The sequence below is a fragment of the Polypterus senegalus genome, chromosome 11, assembly GCF_016835505.1.
Source record: "Polypterus senegalus isolate Bchr_013 chromosome 11, ASM1683550v1, whole genome shotgun sequence".
NCBI lineage: Eukaryota > Metazoa > Chordata > Cladistia > Polypteriformes > Polypteridae > Polypterus > Polypterus senegalus.
Genome location: NC_053164.1, coordinates 38841861 through 38869148, shown reverse-complemented (window position 1 = coordinate 38869148; position 27288 = coordinate 38841861). Strand labels below are relative to the sequence as shown.

Here is a 27288-nt window from a genome sequence, read left to right as displayed (position 1 = left end):
ATACATATATCTATAATTCAGTGAATTATTTCTTCCTTGTCCCCGAAGCAGCCTTCAACGTGCAACGTGAACTAAGCGGGAATGTCAATGCATCGACGCAATGGGAAATTTGTGATGTTGAATAACTTTGACATCCTCCGTCCAGCAGATGGGAGTATACAGATTCTTTTATACATAACGTAATCTAACTCGCTTAGCTACAGGCGGAACTTTAATTGCGGTGTTGCAGGGATATGTGGGGATTGTTTACGGTGGTGCAGCGGTGGCGCAGGAGTGGCATTTGTGCTACATCTCCTTTTATATTTTGTGTGTTTATTATTTATTTGAAATAGCTTGCGCAGTTATTTTGTTTACTTATGGGGAGAAGTCGGAGTCGATCTCCTGCAAGACGAGGTAAGGGAGAGATTTTACCGAAAACTGGAAACCGTTTGTTTAGAACTTTCTAGAACATATTGAACACGTTGGAAAATTGGAATGTATTTAAAACTAACCCTCATCTTTTTTTTTGAATAATGTTAAAAGAAAAAAAATCCTCATCAGGGCGCTGCCTTTCTCATAAATAGATTCAAGTTATCACTGTAAAGTGACGTTAAGCATCTGCACTTGCGACGTTATAGTACATAGTGTTGTCCGAATATTTTTAGGGTACATTTATAATGTGGCTTTAAGTTACGAAATTAAATGTTCATATTGTGATGTGCGTAGAATACAGCCGCTGTTGTAAGGTAACATTACAGAATCTATCTCAGTAAGAAATTAAAATGGCAACAATGCAAATAAGTGGCGTGACGCAACTGTGTTAGATGCTGATTGCTTTCATTTCCTTTTTAATGCGTTCACCTGAACACCTGCAGATCATTTAATTTTTTAGATTAAGGAGTATCAATGTTAAATGCAATTAAGAGTACAAAAAATAAAATAAAATGTGTATATTTGAGAACATTTAAGGTAGCGTATATCAAAATGTTTGTTTCTGGCGTATTTTTATAGATAATACTTTAAAATTAATTGAATACGCTCGTCAACGAGTCTTAAATGCTTAACTGTTTCTGCTGTACACATTTACCAGTCTCCGTTTTCTATGGAAATACTGGATATGTGTTAACTTGGTTGAATTTGGAATCCTGTTTCTGGCAGTGTGGAATGTGCATGGGCACTTTGCGTCTGCATATTTTCAACAATATCTCTTTATCCTACTGCATTGCTTTGAATTTAACCAGTGTCCCTGTAGAGACCAGTGAAGCATGATCTGCAGTGCCCTGGTTTCTAGTACAGGGTGCTTGAGCCTTAGTCTGTAAAATTCATTGGTTAGAAGTCAGGGATGTCTTAACAGTATGGCTGAATTCTGAGCCATCCATCCCTTTACCTGCAGTTGCTTCGTCCTTGGGGCTGAGGTGTCACCAGCAGCACGGCTGCACTATGGTTACAATCTGAGTGGTTCATGTGGTTGTGGGTGCAACTACATGCTGTAAAATCAGCGCAGGCTCCCAACCTCCATCCATCAATCCAGTTCTCCAACCCACTTGATCCTAAGCAGGGTTGTGGGGAAGCAGGCTTCTAGTGTAAGGCAGGAACAATTCATGTACAAGGCGTCCGTCCATTGCAGGGTGAACACATACACAAGCCACTTAACCTACTTGTCTTTGTACTGTGGGTGGCACCATGGGGAAACCCACACAGACACCAGGAGAACATGCAGGCTCCATGAAGGGAGGACCTGAGATGTGAACCCTGTCCACCTTTTTGTGACACAGCAGTGCAACTACTGGCCTGTCTTTGATATTCAAATACTTAATATTATTAATATGCAGTCATTCAAATACTTTGAATTATTTGGCAAAGGATACCCCACAGGAAGTTTCTTGCATTGTGCAGGGATCTACTACATCAGAAAAGCAGCAAGCCAACGAGCGGGTATTGCATGGTTTAAGTTTATTGCATGTAAGTGCAAATTCAAATCCTTGTGCATTAAGAAATTGCTGTTATTTGTTTTGTCGAACTTGTCTAATTACACATGGCTAATATTGGCAGTACCATTATCTGTTGGTCACCAATAGACACTGTAGTTTTAGCATAACTTAGTTTCAGTAAAGAAAAGTAAATCTTTATTCTTTAGTGTATTAAACTGAAAATGTGTAGGCAAAGTAATCATCTGTAGATCCATCGTTTGATCCTTTTCTCCGAGCATCACGTTTCTAAGGATGTCGCTGTAGTAATAATCCTGTTGGAACTGGCTGACCTGACCAGACTCAACCTCACTAGCTACAGAAATGATAGTTTATAAAGCCTGCCTTGTATTGTCACAGTTATTTCTAACTCTAAATAAGGTGTAACAATCAGTTTAAGTAGTTTTCCTTCCCATGCTCTTAATAAAAATAAGGATGGAATATTATACAAATAAATAAAAGAAACTGGGAAAATGATACCAAACATACTGTACATCATCTTGAATATGTATCGACACATAGTACTGTAACAAGGCATTGTCCCTTTCCTGATATCCTCAGTTTTTGCAAACTTTACACAATAAATTGCCTGTGATCTTCTGTGAGAATACAGTATTAGAGAAAAGGAACTGGGTGAACACAGTAGTTTTAAAATCATTACTTTCTTTATTCAAGGCACAAAATTATTCAAACACCCCTGTCGCCCATGTGAAAAGTACCAGCCCCATAGTTTAAATACTTGGATGAAGCTGCTTTTAGCTGCAACATTTGCAACTAAATGCTTCCTGTAATTTAATATTTTTAGAGCTGCTTTAATTCAGACACACTGGTAAGTTTTTCTGAATATGAGCTGCTCTTTTCAGGTCCTGCCACAGAATCTCTACTGGGTTCAAGTTGGGGCTTTGGTTCTTCTGAGCTGTTCAGTTGTTGACTTGCTTTTTGTGTTTTGGGTCATTGTCCTGCTGTATAACCACATTGCACTTCACGTTCAAGTCATGAACAGACAGCCTTCTTATGAATAGTGATAAAGTGCAGAATTCATGGTTCCTTTGGGATGATCAGTGACTACTTGAAAAAGTTGTTGCTTTGCTCTTGGAGGAACTGTTTTGGTGCTGGTTTACTGTGTGTCCCTCTGCCTGTATGTGTTGAGTTGGGGTGGCTGTACATGCCCCAGGCCTTCACTATATATGCATATATATATATATATATATATATATATATATATATATATATTGTCACAAGAACGAGACATGGACAGATAAAGAGTTGGGGCAGCCACCCGTATATTGTGGTATCCTGGCTGCAAAGTCGTTTTCTTGTAAAATACAGAGCACTGAAGTGCATACAACCGAGTCCAAAACAAGACTGAGGAAACAAAGGAAAGGGGCAGGTTTTAAAGGGGAGACAGGAAGTGAGGTCGTATGGATCTGGCACGTGGTCTTCCACCATTGGCTCAGAGGAGGTGACATCAGAGGGACTGGAGCTGGTGTGGCCGAGTTCCATTGGCTCAGTCCCGAAGTGATGTCAGGAGATCCAGGTGAAATCCCCGGGATGGTCTACAGGCAAGGAGAAAAGAGTCAGTGCACTCTGCCACACCCCGCATGCCTCCAACTGCCTTCACTCAAGCCCTTTAGCTGCCTCCCATGCGCACGCGTGTGACAAGGCCCCCTTAGCCCAGACCCGACGGGTCGGGCGACCTAACCGAGAGGTCGGAACCCGAAAGAGCATCAGCGTTGGCGTGGAGAGCCCGACGATGAACGAGCGAAAACTTGTACGGCTGCAGGTCAAGAAACCACCGGGTGACCCGCGGATTCACTCCTTGTGGAGGGCCATCCACTGTAGGGGTGCATGGTCCGTGACAAGGGTGAATTCCCGGCCCAACAGGTAGTACCTCAGCTGAGTAATCGCCCATTTAATCGCCAGAGCCTCCCTCTCCACCGCAGCATACCTGGTCTCCCGTCCAACAGTTTCCGCTCAGGAACATGATGGGGTGCTCCACACCATCGACGCTTTGGCTCAGCACGGCGCCCAGGCCTGTGTCCGGCGTCCGCCTGGAGGATGAAAGGCAAAGAAAAGTTAGGTGCCATCAAAACAGGTGTGGACGTAAGGGCCTGCTTTAAGTCACCAAATGCAGCCTGTTTTTCAGTCCATGCCACAATGTTCGGGCCCTCTTCTTTGTTAAATCAGTCAAGGCGCCGCTCTCTCCAAAACCGGGTACAAACCGGCGGTAGTACCCGCTAACCGAAAGGCTTGGACCTGCCGCTTGGTTCATGGACGGGCCATTTCAGAATGGCATCAATTTTGGAGCACTGTGGCCTTACGGTACCCACCCACCAGGTAGCCTAAATATTTGGCCTCGCTTAATCCAAGAAGCATTTCTGGGATTAATCCGAGCCCGCCTCACCAAGTGTCCGTAATACCGCTTGGACATGCTGTAGGTGTTCCTTCCATGTGCTGGAATAGATGACCACGCCATCCAGGTAGGCAGCACTGTATGAGTTATGAGGCAAGCACTTTGTCCACCAGACGCTGAAAGGTTGCTGGAGCCCCGTAACCCAAATGGAAGGACACGATACTGCCAGTGTCCGCTAGGGGTACTAAACGCGTTTTTCCTTCGGAGTCCGTTAAAGGAACCTGCCAGTACCCTTTCGTCATGTCAAGTGTGGTCAGGTATTGAGCCTGTCCAAGCCTCTCGAGGAGGTCGCCCACGCGTGGCATTGGATAAGCATCAAATTGGGAGACTTGATTGCCGACGGAAGTCATTGCAGAACCTCCAACTTCCGCCAGGCTTACCGACGAGCACAATGGGGCTGGACCAGGGACTATAACTTTCCTCAATCACACCTAGCTCCAGCATGCGCTTGATCTCAAGCTCCACTTCAGCCTTTTTTGCCTCGGGAAGACGATACGGGCGTTCTCGGACAACAACCCCGGGCTCTGTCACGATGTTGTGCTCAATCAGAGAGGTCCTTCCGGGTTCTCACTGACTACCTCCCGACGGTCCGGATAACTGTTTCCAGCTCCTGCCGCTGTCTGGGACTTAAGTCCGTGCCGGTTAAGGTCGTGTGTGTGAGCGAAGAGTGAGCGGGCTGGCCGGAGGAGGGATCGGGTCCCTGTCCTTCCACGGTTTCAGCAGGTTCACATGATAAACCGCTCCTTTGGCCGACGCATTGGGTTGACTCACCAAATAGTCACCAGTCCCTTCCTCTCCTTAACTTCAGAGGGGCCCTGCCAGTGGGCAAGCAATTTAGAGTGGGAGGTAGGCACTAGGACCATGACCCGATCTCCGGGCGGAACTCCCAAGAGACGTGCGCGTTGTAGTACCGGCCTGTGCTGCTTGAGCCTCCTCCATGTGACTTTTAAGGACAGGCCAATCTTTCCAAATCTATCGCAGAACTCGCGATATACTCCAGTATGTTTGTGGAGGGAAGAGCCTCTTCTTCCCAGCCTTCTTTCAAAATATCTAATATGCCCCGAGGTTGTCGCCTGCACAGTAGTTCAAAAGGGGAGAACCCCGTGGAGGCTTGTGGGACTTCCGATAGGCAAAAGGACGAGGGGAGGAGCTGATCCCAGTTCCTTCCATCCTCGCTGACCACCTTACGCAGCATTTGCTTGAGAGTTTGATTAAACCTCTCTACTAATCCGCCGGTTTGAGGATGATACACCGAGGTCTTTAAATGCTTTATTTTCAGTAATCTGGCAGTCTCCTTGAACGCTTTCCGAGGTGAAGGGGTCCCCTGGTCTGTCAAGACTTCTTTGGGGATCCCCACGCCAATACCCTAGTAATTCCCGTGCGATGGCTTTAGAGGTAGCTGAGCGCAACGGAACAGCTTCGGGTATCGTAGCGTAATCCACGAGGACTAAAATGTACTTGTGTCCTCGGGCTGAGGGCTCCAGGGTCCCACCAGGTCGACCCGATTCTGTGGAAGGGAACGCCAATCAGTGGAATAGGAACAGAGGAGCACGGTCCCTCCTAGGAATTTGTCGCAGTTGACACTCCGGCAGGAAGCGCAAAAGCGGCGAACCTCCTCATTAATTCCTGGCCAGTAGAAACGGAGCTTGATCCGCTCCAGAGTTTTTCGGTGCCCAGGTGGCCACCTAGGAGGTGGGCGTGTGCTAGCTCGCAGACCTGCCGCCGAAGGTACGCTGCACTAGCAGCAGCCTCGCCTCCTGCCCGCCATGCATTGCTACACGGTAAAGGAGGTCATTATCTAGCACAAAGTAGGGGCCCTGTGGCATCGACTGATTAGTGCGCTGGCCATTGACAAGGACCACTGCATTTTTACAAACTTCAGGGAGTCATCATTCCATTGCTCCCTTCTAAAAGAAGCCGGCGCTTTTAAATTGGAACCGCAACACGGAGAGAGGGTCAGCGCCGACCTCAATGGGCGTGGTTTCTCCCGCCCGCCCGCGCTGGTGGATGACGTGTTAGCCCGCGACGCCCGGAGTTGCCACGCCAGTCAGGGCGACCGCTTCTCTCTCTGCCGGCTGATTACACGGCGTGGAGGCAGCTTGAGACGGGTTATCTCCGTCCCATAACGAGGCCCAAATTAACCCCGGAGTGGTATGTGTCTCACCGCTTTGATTTTAGACCAGTCCCGCCCTAGTATCACCGGGTGTGGAGGATCAGGTAGGACGCTACGGTGAGTTTACTTAACTGACCCTCCGTAACTGATGACACAGCGGCGGACCTGTACCAGCGGATGTCTCCGTGGACACAGGTTATACCGGTCTTAAATTTTAGCCACTGTTGCGTTGCACAAAGCGGCGGGCAACAATGGAAATGTTGCTGCCGGAGTCGAACAAACCTGTGGTCTTGTGTCCGCTGGCGATCACCACGCCAGTATGTGGGACCGCCAACGGATTAGCAGAGCACACCAACCCTCCTCGCCTCCACCTGCATTCCTCCTTGCCCCAAGCGGTTTGCGCGCCGCTGCACCGCTGACGCCATCGCTCCGGATTGTACAGGGAGGGGCTAGGTCTTGGAACGCACTCGCTGGGTTTGACATGAGGACGGTTCTGCTCCCCAGAGTGTGAGGCCGCCTCTGCGTCTCCATAAGCTCTATGAGCTCAGACATGTTCTTAAACTGCCCCCAAACCGCTGGGTGAAGCCACGGGAAGCGCTTCCAGGAGCAGATAGCAAGCTACCTGCTCTATTATTTGGTAGGGCGTGTTTTCAAATGGCCGTAGCCAATGCCCTACCATTGCCCATAAGGACCAGGCTTGTTTGTTGGTCGGCCGCTCAGGGTCCAACCTCCATTTTTATTTTATTCACCTGCCAGTCTGGGGCACCCCTAGGTGGTAAATGGGGCTTTGGTTTCGAGGGAGGCAGGCACTCTCCCCAGAGAGCATACTGAGTCCCTTTGCCTCCCTCCAGGGCAGCCCAATTCTGTGAGCCCCACCCGCACACCCCTGGCCTCTCCAGATGGCCTAGTTATGAGTGCTGGGAGCGGAGCCCGCACCGGGTCACGCCGGACCGCGGGGCACCCTCCCCGCCTGCAGACTCGGCCCGTACGCTCCCACCTGGGTATATTGCAGGTCCTGTCCCCTTCTCCTCTGGGACTTCTCCATCCTGCCGACTACGCCACTGTCACAAGAACGAGACATGGACAGATAAAGAGTTGGGGCAGCCACCCGTATATTGTGGTATCCTGGCTGCAAAGTCGTTTTTCTTGTAAAAATACAGAGCACTGAAGTGCATACAACCGAGTCCAAAACAAGACTGAGGAAACAACGGAAAGGGGCAGGTTTTAAAGGGGAGACAGGAAGTGAGGTCGTATGGATCTGGCACGTGGTCTTCCACCATTGGCTCAGAGCGGAGGTGACATCAGAGGGACTGGAGCTGGTGTGGCCGAGTTCCATTGGCTCAGTCCCGAAGTGATGTCAGGAGATCCAGGTGAAATCCCCGGGATGGTCTACAGGCAAGGAGAAAAGAGTCAGTGCACTCTGCCACACCCGGCATGCCTCCAACTGCCTTCACTCAAGCCCTTTAGCTGCCTCCCATGCGCACGTGTGTGACAATATATATATATATATATATATATACACACACACACACACAACGTGACCTGACAGAAACACATTTAAAAATGTTTTAAAATTACAAATCAAGCAATTCAGATGTGATAAAAGTACACATTGTAGGCTTTAATTTTGCATACGTTTTGGTCTTACTATGTACAAATTACAACACTTTTTATTCATGTTTGCATTTTAATCCTATCTGAATTATTTGATTTGGAATTTTAAACTGTTGAGCTGAGGGGTATAGACTATTTTAAGAGATAATACTTGTCTCAAGAGATTGTTTAGGTGCAAGAGACTAAATGATTCCATAAAGGGTGCAACTTGTACCAAACAGTGTAACTTTGCAATGCTATGGAATATGAAGTCTAAACTTGTTGTAATAATAGCTGACTAACGCATAAAAGAAACTTGAATTCCTGTGTTCTGCATCATCAAATGTCATAGTATGTACTGTAAAATTCAGTTTTTTGGAGAGGAATTCCTAAAATGGTATTGTTTGTATTTTGTTTAATTGATATTGGTGTGGAACAAATGTTTATATTCATATAAAAATAGCATTTTGCAGTTATTTTATTACATAAGTAGAATAGTAGATATTCATTTTTGGGTATCTAATTTTGGCACAGTATTCCAAAAATCCTTTAGGGCAAAAGGAGCTAACACAGTACTGTACATCATTTTACCTATTAAAAAACTTTTTTTTTCTTCTTCAAAAAATGTCCATTGAATTTTGCAGTCCCTCCATGCATTTTTCCCCCTTTCTTTCTTAACCTCTCCCTTATAATCCTTCAGACCTTTTCGCTCTTTTAATCAAGAAACAGCTACCCACTGTTTTAGATATTTACTGCTCTTTTAATTACCGGTAATTCCTTTTGAAATTATTTATTAGATAAATTGCTAAGTGATCTGCTCTATATGTCTTCAGAACGACGTCGTTCCCGTTCCACATCTCGAGACAGGGAGCGCCGCAGGCGTGAGAGGGAACGTTCAAGGTCACGAGATAGAGAAAGGAGGAGAAGTCGGTCACGGTCACCACACAGAAGAAGATCCAGGTAAGGCAAAAAAAAAATGTGTTTGATACCATATAGTCTTATGTTTGGCTTAATATTGCCACTTTATTTCTAGGTCCCCGAGAAGACACCGCTCCAGCTCCCTTTCTCCAACAAGGCAAAAAGACAGACGGGAGGATGAAAAGGATGCCAAAGAGTCCAAATCTGTGAAAGAACATCAGATTTCAGGTTACTAATCAACTTCTTATATGATTAATTAAAAAATAATTGTAATCGAGCATAATTTGTTACCATATCTTTTAAAGCTCTTCATTTGTAAAGATTGATGGAGTGTTCTTTTGATATTTTCTCAGTATTTTTCATATTGTATGGGATGTAGTAATGCTTCAGTATTTTAAAATGTAAAACTGGTGGGCATAGTGCTAGTAACAGCCTTTCATATTTGACCTTCTTAGGTAGTGGTTTGATTGTAGATTAGGTTTATGTCAGTCACTGCCATGGTATAATTCCAGCTCTTGTAATCCTTAGCAGAATTGCCAGGCCAGAAAAGTGTGTGTGATAATAAATAATCATACAGAAAAAAATGGATACACAAGAACAGTTGTGGAAAGTTGCCCAAATAACTGTATATGCACAGCTGCCCACTGCAGGTATCAAAGCTAGTTTAGCTAATCAGAACCTTGTATTTTGAGCACACTGTTTGTAAAGATTAGTAAAGTGTTATTTTTTCTTTTTTTCTGGAATCTGAAAATTGTGTGGGATGTAGAGCTGCTGCAGTATTTTAAAATGCAAAACTGGTTTACATAGAGCAACTAGTGGCTCTTTGTACTTCTGTAAAGTATGTCTTTAATTCTGTATAATTCAAGGTATTAGATTTATACAAGTTTCTACACAGAAATATAATTATTATGCACAGATAATAATCACAAATACTTGTAAGCAGTATGGTATCAGGCAATTGAGCTCGATTGAAGGTTGTGCACTTTTAGTGGTTTGGGGGTGTGAGATGTTTGTAGGGGTTGGAGGGGTTGCAGATAATTTGTGTATGAGCTTACACAAAACAGTGTTATGGTGCCATAACCAATTCCTGTAGAAACGGGTGCATGGCTAGTATCAGTCCTGGTTGGGGGGTATAGGATACACTTCTGGGCAATCATGCAGTCACACTTGACTTGTAAAGAGTTGCCAGTTACTCTAACTTGCACATCCTTTGCATGTGGGGAAAAAGCTAGAGTGCCTGGGTATATATAAAAGTGTATTTTTATAATAATTTGCATAAAACAAACTGCTTTTAATAAAAAGAAATACTGCTGACATTTTTCCATGCACACACAGTGTGAAAGCTATATATATAAAACAAAATCTGAAATTGTATTTAACATCTTAGTCTAATGACACACCAAGTATTCCTGAAACATCTTGTCAGTTTAATCAACTGTGCAAACAATTTGCCATGATAAATGTGTTTAGACTTCTAAGCATAAAGTTATTTATTGACAATTACTAATTAGTGCATATAGAACCAGCAAAGAAAAGATCAGACAGGAAAGTGCATATTTTTTTTAATGTGATTACAATATACTTAATATTTCAATGCCGACTGTAGCATTCTTAGCATTCTTTTTGTCTGTTTATGTAGACTTGCAACCTATACTACACATACATGCAGCAGGTTAAATGACATTTAGGAGAGTTACAAGTTCACCACCTCTCACTCCACATCAAATATTGTTTCACCATGTTAGCAACTGTGGGGGAGCAATTAGACAGTTCACTGAATGTCGCATTTCTAAATCAATGTAACGCATCCTAAAGGCACTGCTCAAAGTAGGAGCAGTGATTTTGAACTGCAAAAAGTAGGGGTGCCCTCGTTAATTTTATCTAATAGACAACAAGCCTCTCATTATGATAAACTGTACAGCTTAAAAGTCTCTTAAAAAATATACCTATTAAACGTGTATTGCATGTAGATAGAGCACATTGGGAGGGGGAAAATCTTTCAGTACACTCAGATTGGTATTTAAAGTTATCAAACGTGAACAATATGATGTTGCAGTTGCTGTGTATGCTCTCTTTTGTTCAGTATTACAATGGTAGTGTAATAATTTATTATAATTGTCAGTTATGTTCGTGAAAATATAAATTGCTAAATATTTATTCAAAATAAACCGTGTGTCACACACAAACACCCTGTGAATGGGACTGATGTTAAAAGATGTGATAATGAAGAACATTAGAACAATCTAGACGATAACAGGCCATTCAGCGCAACAAAGCTCACCAGTCCTATTCACTTAATTCTTCTAAAAAAAACAAAAAAACATGAAGTCTAGTTTAAAAAATCGTAAAGTTCTACTGTCTACCATACTACCTGGTAGGTTATTCCATGTGTCTATGGTTCTCTGTGAAAGGGAAACTTTCTTAATGTTTGTGTGAAATTTACATGTAAGAAGTTTCCAACTGTAAAATAACAGTCTTGATCCATTGTACTGTACACCCTGTAGCCTTTGCAGTGCAGGACTTCTCCACTATTCACTACAAGCGTTTTAACAGTTTGTATTCAGACATGTATTCTCATCCAAGAATCACGTCTAGGCCCACAAGAGTAGTATCATGCAATATCAGAATAATGTAGGAACAAATTTTTTTTTTTTCCTAATATACTAAGTCTAACAAGAAAATAAGATGAGACATAAAAGACTATATGTGCAATGTTGGGATTCACACATCAGAGAATTACGTTTCTAATTAAAGTTTTCTTTTTGGCATATGCATCGTATGTTTGAAACTTAAATTAATGTATAGGTGTACTAAACAAGTACTCGAGCAAAGTAATATGTAAAGTAACTGCACATTAATCAGACTAGGCTGGTTACCTGACACAAATGAGGCAGGCTTCCATATAAATTAGATGTATACAATGATTAACGTTTCATAGCAGTTAACCTCAAAGTAATTTTGGGCAGCTGGTAGTAGGTGTCCAGTTATCCATGTAATACTAAGTGCACACCACATAAAAAAGTAGTAAATATTTCTTAAAAGTTTCATCAAAAGTGGTCATCAGGTTCAACGAAAAAATTCATAAACTTCAGGGATTCCAGTGTTGAATTGTTTTAACTTTAGCCTTCCACAAGCGTCTTACAGTTTTATCTTGAACCAAACACTTTGGGTAGCCTTACACAAGCTTCTTACAGTAAGCTGATGGATTTTTGGCCCATTACTTCAGACAGAACTGGTTTAACTGGGACAGGTTCATAAGCCTCTTTGCTCGCACATACTTTTTAAGTTCAGCCCACAAATTTTAAATCTGATTTAGGTCAGGGGTTTGTGATGGCCACTCCAATACCTTGACCTTATTGTCCTTAAGCCATTTTGCCACAACTTTGGATGTACTGTATGCTTGGGGTGGTCATGGTCCATTTAGAAGACTTATTTGTGATGAAGCTTCAGCTTCCTTGTTGAGCTCTTGATATGTTGCTGCAGCATAAATACATCATTTTCCTTCCTGACAATGCCATCTATTTTGCATGGTGTACCAGTCCTCCTTCAGCAAATCACCCCCACACCATGATTCTAATTTAATATTTTTACTTCCCACCTGTAATACATTAAATTTTATCTGCCACAAATCTGCTCAAACCTGTATTCTGTCAAAGTCCCTATAATGATTTGGCAATTTTTAGATTTGCCATTGCACCTAGTTTGATATACATCTACAAACTTAACCAGCTTGTTGTTTATGTTCCTATTACTACCATTTATACATCAACCCTTTGCTCTATGTACTTGAGGAAGTTTTGCATGCATCTATAGATGCATCTCCCTGAATTCCAATTTCTTTAAGCTTGCTGTCTAACCTGACATGTACTATCTTATCAGAAGCTTTCTGAATGTTAATATAAATAATTAACACCGTAAACAAATTTTCACATTAAATGTAGGTTAATGTGAAAAGGAAAAAATGAAAAAAATATGCTTATGAAGCTAATAAATGTGCAGGATTTTGTACTAAATACAGTATCCCAAACACTAGAAATAAAATAACCAGGAAATATCTGACTACATGAGCAAAGAAGTAGTTTCCTAGATGGAATGATCACTTGTTTATTGCTGAAGTGGTTGTTGGTGAAGAAATTGTTCAAGCAGATTGTAGATAATAACTATTGCACTTCTGAGAAGATGCACAGTGAACAGCTGCTAAGCAATCAAAAGACAGAGTTACTGAGACTGGATTCCTTTTATTGGGGTTGGACAGGTGAATGTAGCAGTAAGTGGATAATGGTTTGTATCATTGTTTGTGATTCAGGTTTGAGCCTTTTAGATTGTGGAGGAAACAAACTGGAATGTGACTTTAGAGATTTTTCTAGAACCTCTTCTCATGTCCTCTTCAATGTAGTTTACATTAGCTGAACTGAATGGTCATATTAACAACCTGTTTTGAGATGAAGTGCATCAAATGCAGCTTATTCTTTTGAAATCATGTAATTATTTCAGATTCTTTAATGGCTTTGTTGTAAATCACATTCAGCCCCTGTTTACATGTTTGACCTGAGCCATCGAAGATTCAGGGTATGAACATCAGTCTCTATTTCAGGGGTTCTCAAACTCAGTCCTGGGGGACCCCTGTGGCTGCAGGTTTTTGTTCCAACCAGATTCCTAATCAGTGACAACACCTGATAGCACTGATCTCATTTAATTAGATGGTATTTATCTTATTTTACATTCAGAAAAGCACAGCAGCATGATTTTTACATTTATAAGAAACTTAGAAATATTTCTGTTTTTGCTATGGATTTAAATGCTTAACTCTCCTTTTATTTCACCCTTTCCTGTGCAGTTTGCTCCCTTCATTGAATCTTAATAATGACAATTAAAAACAAGCAGAGCAGAACCCCAAGCAAACAATCGTGATAGGCTGCAACTGCTTTAGCGTCAGCCCCACAGTAGTAGTAAATAACAGATTAATTAAACAATTAGAACACCTAGAAAAGTAGAATGACAAGATGAAAATACTGTTAAAAAGAAAAAAATACATATAACTGCTTAGTACATTTTAATACTTTTTTTTTTTTAATCAAACTTAGTTTTCTAATTTGTATATTGTTCCCAAAACAGGGAATCTGGGAAACAGTTCACTTAATTAGCCCAGGAGTCCAATTAAAAACAGGGGCTGGTTGGAACAAAAACCTGCAGCCACAGGGGTCCCCCAGGACCGAGTTTGAGAACCCCTGCTCTATTTCACCCAATCACACTATTTAAATGTATGTATAGCAAATCGGAAATTAAACTGAAACTTTATTAATATGCATGTTCTGTCTGGATGTAGGGTTAAGCCCAGCAAAGGAATAGCATACCATTATGTTTGCTTCTTGCCTAACACCCAGTGCTACTTGGATAATTATAACATCGGTATTTTTACTTCAGTCAAATAAGTATTTTATTAGGTTACTGATTACTTTAAAAGTAATCAGACTACATAATGCATATTACTTTTAAAGTGTTACTGTACTGCTCTGGAGATTGTGCTGCCTAAGCTTACCACTGTATGTTCAACTCATCAACAGATCAGACTTACTGTTTTAACCGGGAGAATGAATAATGTGATTGAGCATTTACCTCAAAAAATGTGTTGTTGTGGATGCTTCCACCATCTTTTACCTGTATAGCTGGTGGAAATTTGTGCAAAGCCAACTCAGTGCAGCAAACATACACAGACTATGAAATCCTTAGCTGTATGCCGGTTATGGGTTTACATGGTCCAATAACTGAGTTACTCACTGAGAAATCTACTTTTGTTAACCTGGCATCTTAGAGACAAATAACTCTGTTTCTCTAACCAGAACAAGTGTTTACATGGCATTTTACTCACCATGTTTCTATGAATAACTGAGTTATTAAAGTGCATATCAGCATACTGATTCTGTAATTTAGCATTTTCTTGAGAGTAATAGTACAGTTTCTTCATAGTTTGTCTGCTAACAAAAATAGAAGGAAAAAATGTATAGTCAATCTGGATTCTGATTATAGAAAAGCACCATTTAGGTTAAGGATAGAAGAAAACCGAATTGCTCAAAATAGTATGGGTCATTTAATTTTCATAGTCTAACCCTAAGTCAGTTAAGCTTCAGGGATATCAGCCTTTACAGCTAGGAAATTTAAACGATTGTGAAACAACTTTACCTGCTTTGGTTCAAATGAAAGTGACAACAGATGCACTAGAGAGGCAACAGCAAGACAACCCCTAAAATGAGAGTGCTTTTGCAGTTGGTGGCCACAGACAATTGCTCTCTCCTTATCCTTCCTGACTGATTGATTTTTGCTGGTGTCGTTTTCACTACTGGTTGCTTCTGGCAGCACCTATAGCCAGTTAAGGTTGCACAGGTAGTCCAGTTTCTCCAGGATAGCACATCCATTTGTGCTGTCGCAGAAAGGTTTACTGTGTCTTCTAGCACAGTTTCATGTGCATGAAGGTGATACCAGGAGATGGGCCGTTATGCAAAGTGAGCTGGACAGGGCTTTAGAAGCGAGAGGAGAAATCCTAGGAGCAATGCTAGAGCCCTGTAAAATGACCTCCAGCTGGCTACTGGTGTGTATGTTTCTGACCAAACTGTCAGAAACGGACTCCATGAGGGCCTGACATCCACTAGTGGGACCTGTTCTCACAGCCCATCACCGTGCAACACGATTGGCATTTGTCAGAGAATACCATGATTGGCAGCTCCATTATTGGCACCCGTTTCTTTTCACAAATAAGAACAGGTTCACACTGACCATATGTGACAAACATGAAAGAGTCTGGAGACACCAGGGTGAATTTTATGTAGCATGCAACTTTATCCAGCATGACCGGTTTGGCAGTGGGTTAGCAATAGTCTGGGTCACATAGAACTCCATGTGCTAGATGATGGTACCTTGACTGCAGTTAGGTACCGGCCCTGGGTTCATCCTGCTGAAGGACAATACCTGGCCTTATGTGGCTAGAGTGTGTAGGCAGTTCCTGGATGACGAAGGCATTGATGCCAATGACTACCCCGCACATTCCCCTGACCTGAATCCAACTGAAAATAGTAGCACAGACTGTCCAGGAGCTCACTGATGCCCTTATCCAGGTCTGGGAGGAGATCCCCCCCCCCAAGACACTTTCCTCTGTCTCATCAGGAGCTTGCCCAGACATTGTTGGGAGTGCATACAGGCACATGGTGGCCATACATACTACTGAGCTTGCTTGATGAAATTCACACAAGTTGAATCAGCCTGTGATTTCAATTTTTGATTTTTGTTCTGCTGTTCAGTCTAGCCCTCACTGGGTTGGGGATTTTGGTTTCCACTGGAAAAGATGGCAGTGCTACAGCAGCTCACAGCAGCCTCTCCAGACCTGAAATGGTGCTGTTTTGTACTATTTTTGTCTCTTAGCCTGACCCTCTGTAGTAAATCGACATTGGAAAAACCGATGTTCATGTCTACTATCGCCAGGCACTTTTGCTATACAGAAATCACCCAAAATTCAGCTCAAAGAACAAACTGCTGAAGAAGCTACATTACCTTTGTCTGCCAGGAGAAACCAGGCCTTCAGAACCTTGGCGTCGTCTGATACTGATGGCCAGAGGAGGGGCACTCGAAAGTGGTGGGCAATGATGCAGAAGCACAGAAAGTAGATGGGAGTCTGAGAGAGGCTAATACCAAGCTCTCCCATCCATTCTACTCTCAATTATCTGGTCCCTGGACAATAAACTGGACTACATCTGACTTTGACAGACTACCCAGTGTGAGTTTAGAGTCTTGCGTCTTTGTATTCACTGAGCTGCAGCTCCATTAAAATGTTCTGGACACTGTGGTTCAGCTGGATGGGTGAGCTGTGTTTTGTTGCAACAGAAATGCTGCTTAGTGTGGTAAGGCTTGTGGCAACGTGCATTTACATCAACTTGAAATGGTGCAAGAGCTCATGCTAGTATCTAGCTACTGCTCAGCGCTGGTGGAGTTTGTGACTGTTAAATGTATACCTTTTCATTTACCATGGGGATTCACTACTGTGCTTCTAGTCTGAGTTTACATTCCCCAACCCAGCATAAATGCTAAGGAATTGCTCTGTGAACTGTACGGTACTATCCGTAAACTGCAGAATTCTCATCTAGAATGACTTTTTATTGTCGCTGGAGATTTCAACCTTGCGAATCTCAAATCAGTGCTCTCTAAATTCCATCAGTACGTGGACTTGGCAATTAGAGAGGTGAATGTGATGGGTTGTGTTTACACAGAAATTCCTGATATGTATCAGGCGGAGCCTTGCCCCCACCTGGGCTATTCAGACCATCTCTCTATTATGCTAATTCCAGCATACAGACCACTTGTCAGGCAATTCAAACTGGTTCTGATGCAGGTGAAACCATGGTCAGCAGGAGCTATCTTTGTTCTACAAGACTGTTTTGAGCACAGTGACTGGGATATATTCAGAGAAGCTACAACCAACGGTGACTGCAACAAGAAGTACACAGTATCAGTGACCAGCTACATCAGCAAGTGTATTGTTGTTAATCAGAACATACCCTAACCAGAACAGAAGTCATGGATTACTGCAGAGGTGCTTGCGCTTGAAATCTGGAATGAAAAATTTGTTTTTCCAAGAGGAAGGTGACCAGAATTCTGTGCTACACCTTTGGGCACATGTGGCAAGGCATCCAGGTTATCACTAACTACAGTATAACATCACCAATCTGTGGCAGTGATGTCTCCCTTCCACATCCAGTGAACAACTTCTGCACATGGTTTGAGGTGTGGAACGACGTGCTGGTGAGGAGGACCACCCCTCCTCCCAATCACCAAGTACTGCATCTGACCATGGCCAACATGAAAATACCTCTATACAGAGTCGACTCACAGAAGGCTTTTGAACCAGACAATATCCCTGGCAGAGTGCTCAGAGGATGTGCAGACCAGTTGGCACATGTTCTTACGACCAACATCTCCATGAGCAATCCCATTGTTACAACGTGCTTCACAACTACCACCATTGTTCTGTGCCGAAAAAGTCCTCGGTGTCATGCCTCAACGACTATCATCCCTTTGCACTTACACCCATCATCATGAAGGTTTTTGAGAGGCCCATTATGAGGCACATCAAGACCCTGCTGGACCCCCCGCAGTTTGCATACTGCTGAAAAAATTCAGCAGACAGTGCCATAGCCACCACCCTCCATCGGGCTCTCTCTTACCTGGACAAAAAAGACATGTACATGCAAATGAAATTCATAGACTTCAAGTCTGCATTCAATACAATCATCCCGCAGCACCTGATGGGAAAACTAAGTCTGCTGGGCCTGAACATCTCCCTTTGCAATTAGATCCTAGACTTCTTGACTGAGAGACCTCAAATAGTCAGGATTGGAAACAGCATCTCCAGCAACATCACAATGAGCACTGGTGCTCCAAAGGGCTGTGTTAACTGTATTTATTGATGACACAGATTGAACCACATCATCAACTTCAGTAACGACATGACTGCGGTGGCCCACATCACCAAGAATGATGAATCAACATTTTTAGAAGAGGTGCAGTGGTTAATGGACTGATGCAAAGCCAACAGTATGTCTCTAGACAAAACAAAGGACTGTTGACTTCAGAAGAACTAGAAGTGACCACTCTCCGCTGTAACATTGATGGCCCAATCATGGAGATCATCAAGAGCATCAGATTTCTTGGTGTTCACCAGGCAGAGAACCTCCCCTGGTCCCTCAACGCCAGCTCCATTGCCAAGAAAGCCCAGCAGCATCTTTACTTCCTGTGAAAGCTGAGGAAAGCCCATCTCTCACCGCCTTCTACAGGAGGATGATTGGGTGCATCCTGAGCGGCTGCATCACTGTCTGGTGTGAGAATTGGTCTGTCATGGATCTCAAGGACCTGTAGACCCCTCGATCATGTATATGTACACCATATGCTGCACCCACAAAGCCACCAGCATTATGGAGGACCCAATTCACCCCTCACATAAAGTATTCACCCTCTTGCCATCTGGTAAAAGGTGCCAAAGCGTTTGGGCCTTCACCTCCAGAATGTGTAATAGTGTTTCTCCTCAAGCCATAAGACTTGTAAATGCTCAGGGACTGGACTGATAGCACATACATACACACTTTCCCACTCAACTAAATCATGTCATTATATTACATTTTAATTATACTGCTACCCTCTTCCTGCTTTCAGTATCATTTTTACATCTGTTCCTTTTATTAAGATATTGTTACATTTTGGCACTTCTGCCTTTTTTTTTTTTGTGCCTTTTTACAGTTTATCATAAATGTGTACTGGTTGACCCTCCATTGTCTTCTTTTGTACCATTGTCTGTCTTTTCCCTGTCCTGCAATGTTCGCACATGCTTGCATACATGCGCTTTACGTTGAAATGTGTAGCTTTTTCTGTAGTCCTGTGTTCTGTGTAGCATCGTGGTCCTGGAAGAACGTTGTTTCGTTTCACTGTGTACTGTGCTAACTGTATAGGGTTGAAATGACAATAAAAGCTATTTGAATTGACTTAGCTTTATTTCTGTGCAAAAGTAGTCATTCATAAAGCCTTTATATATTTACTGTTTTTTGGAAAAAAAACAAAAAAAAAAAACAATTTTCCTCATTAAATAAACACAAGCCACTGACAAATTATTTTATGTGTAACATTTATTGAAATAAATCAGACAAGTGTTAACAATACCTTTGGTCTCCTAGGAAGGATTATATGCATGTGGGAACTAAACAAATTTTTTTAGCAGGGGACTGTCTTTGTTTCAGTAAATTTTAAAGTACTTAAACTACTCTTACCCGGAGGAGCAGTTTCAGATAATGGGATGAAATGTTGAACTAATAATATCGTAAATTAAAATGTATTGAAGTATTTACTGAAACTTTGTATGTTGATAGTTTGCAATATTTAATACTATTATGTTTACTAGAGGAAGACCTGCAGGGAAAAACTGAAGAGGAGATTGAAATGATGAAACTGATGGGATTCGGCAATTTTGATACAACTAAGGTGAGAGATTACAGCATATCTGAGGACTTGCTTTGCAGATAGGATGGCTAAATTGCTCCAAAAACCTGATGCAGGCCCGGTAATAGCATCAGGCTCATATGTAAACAAAATGAAAGCTACCTTCAGTGAATCAGTAAAAATATACAAATGGTTAAGTCTTATTCTTCACTTTTTAATGTAGCTGTCTTGAAATTCCTAAGCATGCAGTCATTTTCATTTTAAACTGAGACTTTTAACCCATTTGATATGGACAGTTAACTGAGGATGACAATGGTTCCATGTGTAGCTTGCATTTAGTGGTTTTTGAGTTGGGCAAAATTAAAAATTACATAATTTAAATTCCTGACAAACAGTTTATAGTTAGTTTCATACTTTATTATGAATTATGTACTCCAAGTGGTAAAATAAATGAAAATTGCTATAATTGTTCAGCAAAATTGTAGATGGTTCTGACGTCCCTGGTGACTGTTTAAAAATGAGGTTTATATAATAGGAGTCACTGAATGTAAATGTGCAAAAAAAAAAAAAGCCACATTTTCCTCAGGATAAATGATGTTCTATCCATTCATCCATTCCTCCATTCTCCTCTTGTAGACTTTTCATTTACACCAGGAGTTGCCAAAACAGAATTTATTCAAAGCACTACAGTATTTTTTTTAGATGGAATAGATTCATGAAGAAATCCATTTTGTTTTATAGTCTGTTCAATAAAGAATTTAGTTCAGCAAGGCTCGTATTAATTTGAAAATATAGTAAATGTTTATTTGATGGTTTTTCTTATATAAATGTGTGTTTCTTGGTGACCAGCTTTTCTTGTTCTTTCTTTTCCAAGGAAAAATTACCACTGTGAGTTATTCTTTCATTAATTTGGAAAACCATAGTTTAGCCCTGGGCAAAATTGTAGTGCAGTGGTTTGGAATGCTGCTTCAAGTGTCCGGTGTGCCTCCTTCATCATTTTGCTTTTTGTGGAGTTTGTGTGGGTTGTCCTCCAGGTATTCCAGTCTTTGTGCTATAATTCACAAATACATGCTGGTTAGACTGATTAGAAACTCTACATTGGCCCTGTGTGGATGATGTGGATAGTTATTTAATCCTTTATTGCAAATTGATTTTAATAGGAGGAGTTATTTCTAATTGACCACATTTATGAAGTCAGGCTGTTGAGTAGTTTGTTTGATGAAATCATTCATTTCTTTTTAAAATTTGCTATATTGATATGTGAAATAACCTCTATTCTTGAAGTGCCACATCCTCCCGGAAAATTATATAAAGTTGAACATTTTCTTGTGTAAATTTAACTTTACACGAGCTTGTATTGGAATATAAAAATAAAATGGAAGGAAAAGAGTGTAAAAAGTAAGTAACGCACCACACTTGGTCATGTCCTTTGCGCAAGATGAGCTTCTCATCCTTTTGATCTATCCCAGTCACAGCTACATACAGTCATGGCCAAAATTATCGGCACCCATGGAATTTTCCCAGAAAATGCACCATTTCTCCCAGAAAATTGTTGCAATTACAAATGTTTTGGTATACATATGTTTATTTTCTTTATGTGCATTGGAACAACACGAAAAAACAGGAAAAAAAAGCCAAATCTGACATTATTTCACACAAAACTCCAAAAATGGGCCGGACAAAATTATTGGCATCTTTTCAAAATTGTTGGTAAATCGTCTTAGCATTAGCATTCAAGCATATGATGCTCATTTGAAATCACTTGTGTCAAGAAACAGGTGCTGGCAATATAGCAATCACACCTGAAGCCAGTTAAAATGGAGAAAAGTTGACTCAACCTTTCTGTTGCGTGTCTGAGTGTGCCACACAAAGCATGGAGAACAGAAAGAAGAGCAGAGAATTGTCTGAGGACTTGAGAACAAAAATTGTGGAAAAATATCAACAATCTCAAGGCTACAAGTCCATCTCCAGAGATCTTCATGTTCCTTTGTCCACTGTACGCAATATAATCAAGTTCACAACACATGGCACTGTAGCTAATCTCCCTTGGCGTGAACGGAAGAGAAAAATTGATAAAAGACTGCAACGAAGGAAAGACCGAATGGTGGATAAACAGCCCCAATCAACTTCAAAACATATTCAAGCTGCTCTGCGGGCTCAGGGTGCAACAGTGTCAGCTTGAACTATCCGTCGACATCTGAACAAAGTGAAACGCTATGGCAGGAGAGCCAGGAGGACCCCACAGCTGACACAAACATAAAAAAGCCAGACTGGAGGAAGCCAAAATACTTCTGGGCGAATGTCTTTTGGACAGATGAGACCATGGTAGAGCTTTTTGGTAAAGCTCATCATTCTACTGTTTACAGAAAATGGAATGAGGCCTACAAAGAAAAGAACACAGTACCTACAATCAAACATGGTGGAGGTTCTAAGATGTTTTGCTGCATCTGGCACTGGATGCCTTGACTGTGTGCAAGGCATCATGAAATCTGAAGACTACCAAAAGGTATTTGGGCGCAATGTAGGTCCCAGTGTCAGAAAGCTGGGTCTGCGTTGGAGGTCATGGGTGTTCCAGCAGGACAATGACCCCAAACATACCTCTAAAAGCACCCAGAAATGGTTGAAGACAAAGCGCTGGAGAGTTCTGAAGTGGCCAGCAATGAATCCAGATCTAAATCTGATTGAACACTTATGGAAAGATCTCAAAGTTGCTATTGGGAGAAGGCACCCTTCAAATCTGAGAGACCTTGAGCATTTTGCAAAAAGAAAAGTGGTCGGAAATTCCAGTTGAGAGGTGTAACAAGCTTGTTGATGGTTATAGGAAACAACTTGACTTCAGTTATTTTTTCCAAAGGGTGTGCAACCAAATATTAAATTGAAGTTGCAAATAATTTTGTCCAGCCCTGTTTTTGAGTTTTGTGTGAAATGTCAGATTTGGCTTTTGTTCCAATGCACATAAAGGAAATAACTGTGTACACCAAAACATTTGTAATTGCAACAATTTTCTGGGAGAAATGGTGCATTTTCTGGGAAAATTCCAGAGGTGCCGATAATTTCGGCCATGACTGTAACTGTCTACCATACTTTCGAAGTTTATTACAGCAGTGTCAGCAAGAAGGAAATGCCCATGGCACACTCTTGGACTCTCCCATCCCTCCCTACCAGTGCAAAAAGAATCTCATGTACGCTTGCTTTAATTCATTCAATCTGCTGTAGAGTGGTGCTTGATCAAGGAAGATGCAGGCTCTGTGTCACTCTCATTCTCTGTTTTGCACATTGTACATACAGTAAATCTCCCTGCCGTACTATAACACCCTTTCTCTCTCTTTCACACCCCTATGTGAGATGATGTCAGAAAGAACAAGATGCAACCCTCATGTTCAAACCTGTCTCACCTAACGTGGCATGTAGAATTTCTTTCTCTCATTCTCTCTCTCTCTTCTCATGTTCAGATGTCAGCTGACTGTTTTTTTTTAAACAATGCTCTGTTTTAAATCTAAATGTTTTGCTGCTTCTGTTTCATCCAGTCCTAGGTCTGCTGAGTGGGCTGTGTACAATACTTGGTGAGCATCCTCATTATATACCAATACAGCTAAACTATCGCAAAAAAATTAGCAAAAGAACTCTGCAAAGAAATCTCATATTTGCAAAAGTGCTACTTCATTAGGTTCCCAGAGCTCATTATAAGATTGACTAATAAATGAAATGATACATGAAATCTGGGGACTTAGATTGTACTTTACCAACACAGCCTGGTGCCAGTTATGTATGTTACAATTTTCTTTGGTCTTTGTTACATTTTATGGTTGACTCCGTTCCAAACTTGTGGAAAGTACAAATGGAATATCTTAACAATGTGCATTTGTTAATCATAATTACATTTTATAAAAACAAAAAAAATGAGACTTAAGCATTCTTTGTTTGCTTTCACAGGGTAAGAAAGTGGATGGTTCTGTCAATGCTTACGCTGTGAGTGTGTCCCAGAAAAGGAAGTACAGGTCAGTACCTGCAAGTCTATGAAGATAAAGCCGTCTCCCATCTGCTAATTGGCCTAGCTTAACCCCATCACACCACCTGATTTACTTTTTCTACATGTCTGATTTAGTCATATGCAAGAAGACTGAGCTCTTTTTGTAATTCATCTGAGGATTTAGGCTTTGAAAGAAAATGAAATATGTGAAATTTTCTAACCATTAATTTAACAACACATTGCACCTCTGATAATACAGGACTTTGAAAATTTTGATATCTTATTTTTTGAATCGCATTTAGATGTTATATTGTTACAAGATGAGTATCATTTAGAAACTGCACATAGAGGCTTGAGGATTTTTCCTGACCCCCCCAATGTAATGTATTAATACAGTAGCACATGTCTGCAGCCAATTAGCACGCTTTGAAGCATCTTGTTGGGCAGGTGTACCATTGCAGGGTGCTCGGAAACCTCATTGGTTGAAAATGATGTAACATGTAGAAGAAAAAGATGATGTAATCTTTTTTTTTTTTGGCTTCTCACAGGCAATACATGAATCGTAAGGGAGGCTTTAACAGACCTTTGGATTTTATCGCTTGAATATTTACCTCTGAAGATTGGAAATAATTTGACTGTTTAAAGTTTACTTTGTGTTTATTCTTTTCATTAAATTTGTAAATACTTTTTTATTTTGTGTGATTATTTTTGTATACAAATCACAGCAGTGTTTCACTACAATCCAACATAGGTAAAAGTGCATGACCATTTCTTCTCACTGAAAGTTTTGCTGTTTTCCTGAATGTTATTTATACAAAAATTTTTAGTGTTTTCATTAAACATTAAGGTGGGTGCTTGTTTGTTTTTTATTTATTTTTGCAAACATTGTAAAGTGATATTTACTGAATTATGAACTTGGTCAAACCCCTGATTGATTTTTGCAATTTCACACATTTTCAATTTTTGAGATGTGCTCTTCGAATACCTGGGGCTGTGTTGGCAGTTTTATATTGTTTCTTCTCATTAAATTCTCAGGATGTTTAGCTGTATTCTACATGACAATAGCTTTTACATTAAATGGCTGCATACTGCAAGCCATATAAATGCAGTATACAGAGCACAATTTAAAAATATGTTAATTACTAGATCAGATTGGAGATACAAGAACTATTATAAACTGTAAGATCAGTTTTACATAGCTGGAAAATAAAATAACATGAAAGTCGGAGAACACAGCAATGTTGGCTTTTTTTTTTTTTTTTAAGTATATCTCTTTATCTTTCATTGCTTTTTAAATGTAGTGCAAATTGAATGTCTTAGTCTTTACACTGTCCAATGATTTTACTAGATGATATTAAATGAGTAGCAAGGATATTAGAATCTCTTCATAATTTGCATAGACAGACAAGATCTATATGTAGGACTGAATAGAAATATTACAGACTGAATTATTATCCTGTTGTCTGTGATGAACACCTATTAACTTTTTTTCTACTTAAGTATTTAGGTAACCACTAAAGTAAATAGTTTTGATCTCTGTAAGCATTTTAATTATTGTTGAGCATATTATGATTACCTTTTTACATACTAAAATAAAAATGACCAGAATCTTTACAGGCTATTTCTTGCTGTCTATTTCTGCCATGATGGAGCATGTCTTCTTGAACTGTCCTTTGTTTATACTGTATATCCAGTACTCCCAACTAATTTGTATTGTACTTTACAGCTTTGTGTTTGGTTATTTGATGTATGTATACTTGCAAGAAGCAGTGTATCTGGATCTGTTAGGGCTTCATAAACAAGCAAGCCTAAGTCAGAAATGATTAATTACCTTTTACCATTTACCTTTTAAATGGAGTATGAAATGACAGATTTTAAAAATGGTAAGTAAATTACATGGCATCTAGAATCCAAAAAATGTCTGAATTACACACATAATGTAAAACTTATTTATAAAGAATTTATTTTGTTATTGCTGCATGCTGTGATTTTTTTTTTTGCTTTATTTTAGGATATGTTATTCATAATTTAGAATTAGAAGTACAGTACATTAATAACAGTGGACAGAGGTCACCACATTGAGGTGTGTTCCATACAGACACTGCTGAAGTATTTTTCTATGCAAAATTGAGGTGACATAACAGGACCTGGAGTGAGTCTGCATAAAACTATATTATGTGTTGTGTCCAGAAAATGAAGGAGGTTATGGTACTTTTTATACTCTTTCTGAAATCTGCCAAGGATACTAGTAACTGTGGTGCCACACCTGTTTAACTACTAGTTCTTGAAAATATTCCTCATAATATAATTGGGAGCAACAGATAAAATATTCAATGTATGAAGATTATATCCATGTAGATTTCACCATTCAGACTTACAGCACATGATCTGAACTAAGCATGTATTTGACAGCAAGTCTGAATTTGACTTTTTATGAAAAAGTGACATTGTGTAAATTGCATAATCTGTTCACCACAGACCCTCCTCCCCCGTGCATTCATTGTTTTATAATAAACACTGAGCAATGTTCAATTTTAAACCTTTTTACGCGCAAAATACAATTGTAGTATACAGTTATCATCAACAAAACACAAATAGGTATGCAAGAAATGGCACTTATGTTATAAATATTTATTGTTGAGATACACATAACGATGACAGTAGGCTTCCCCCCGAAAACTTAGCAATGCATGACGGAATAGGGATAATCCGTATGCGTTAATAGCATTATAAAACAGAAATGAGAAGGAAGAGGTAAATTACACACACTTATCGAGACTTTCGTGACCTACTCCAAGCCTAAGCTTTTTTTTATATGACAAAATGTCATCGAATGATATACATGTATTATCTGTCCTTTATGAAGTATTTCGATAGCATTAGATTTAAAATAAGTCCTGCACCGGTGTTTTGAACCCACGCTGATCTCATGGTTTTATACCAATAGACTCTACCCACAGGCTATACTGCCAAATAAGTCTATATTGGCTTCCGATAGCTTTGGAGCTACTTCCGCCTCAAACGGAGACTACATTCTCCCAATTAGAAGCTCCGAAACGAGCTGAATTTGCGAGCGTGGGTGAAAACGATAACCAATCACTGCTGCAGTGGTAAGTCGTTGGGCGGTAGTCTGGGTGTCTTCGGCGTGCGAACCAATCAGTGCAGGCTTCTGTACAATTTCTGCGCAATAGGAGATAAGGATAAACGGGGAGGAGCTATCAAAGCAGATTGCCAATTGTCAACATCGAACACACACATTGTTCGAGGAAGGGGAAAGGTGGGCGTGCAGAACACGTGCATCACTGGGATTCTATACAGCACACACACACGCAATTTGGAGCAGGAGGGGCAGACCAAAAGTGGC

At 40.9% G+C, this 27288-nt stretch overlaps 1 protein-coding gene across 1 annotated transcript; it reads left to right on the top strand.

The window, feature by feature from the left end:
* Positions 1 to 225: 225 nt before the first annotated feature.
* On the top strand, positions 226 to 25536 carry snrnp27 (small nuclear ribonucleoprotein 27 (U4/U6.U5)). The gene is made up of 6 exons (XM_039768428.1): positions 226 to 393; positions 8899 to 9025; positions 9099 to 9211; positions 19917 to 19996; positions 23888 to 23952; positions 24473 to 25536. The coding sequence occupies exons 1-6, from the start codon at positions 357 to 359 to the stop codon at positions 24525 to 24527; spliced, it is 477 nt and encodes a 158-aa protein (XP_039624362.1). The 5' UTR covers positions 226 to 356; the 3' UTR covers positions 24528 to 25536.
* Positions 25537 to 27288: the final 1752 nt, after the last annotated feature.

What these genes read in the sequence shown, in the direction of transcription:
- snrnp27 (XM_039768428.1), top strand. Translation starts at nt 357, where the DNA reads ATGGGGAGAAGTCGGAGTCGATCTCCTGCAAGACGAG. An exon ending in TCGATCTCCTGCAAGACGAG is followed by an intron (nt 394 to 8,898) that starts GTAAGGGAGAGA and finishes ATATGTCTTCAG; the next exon opens with AACGACGTCGTTCCCGTTCC. An exon ending in GCAATTTTGATACAACTAAG is followed by an intron (nt 19,997 to 23,887) that starts GTGAGAGATTAC and finishes TTGCTTTCACAG; the next exon opens with GGTAAGAAAGTGGATGGTTC.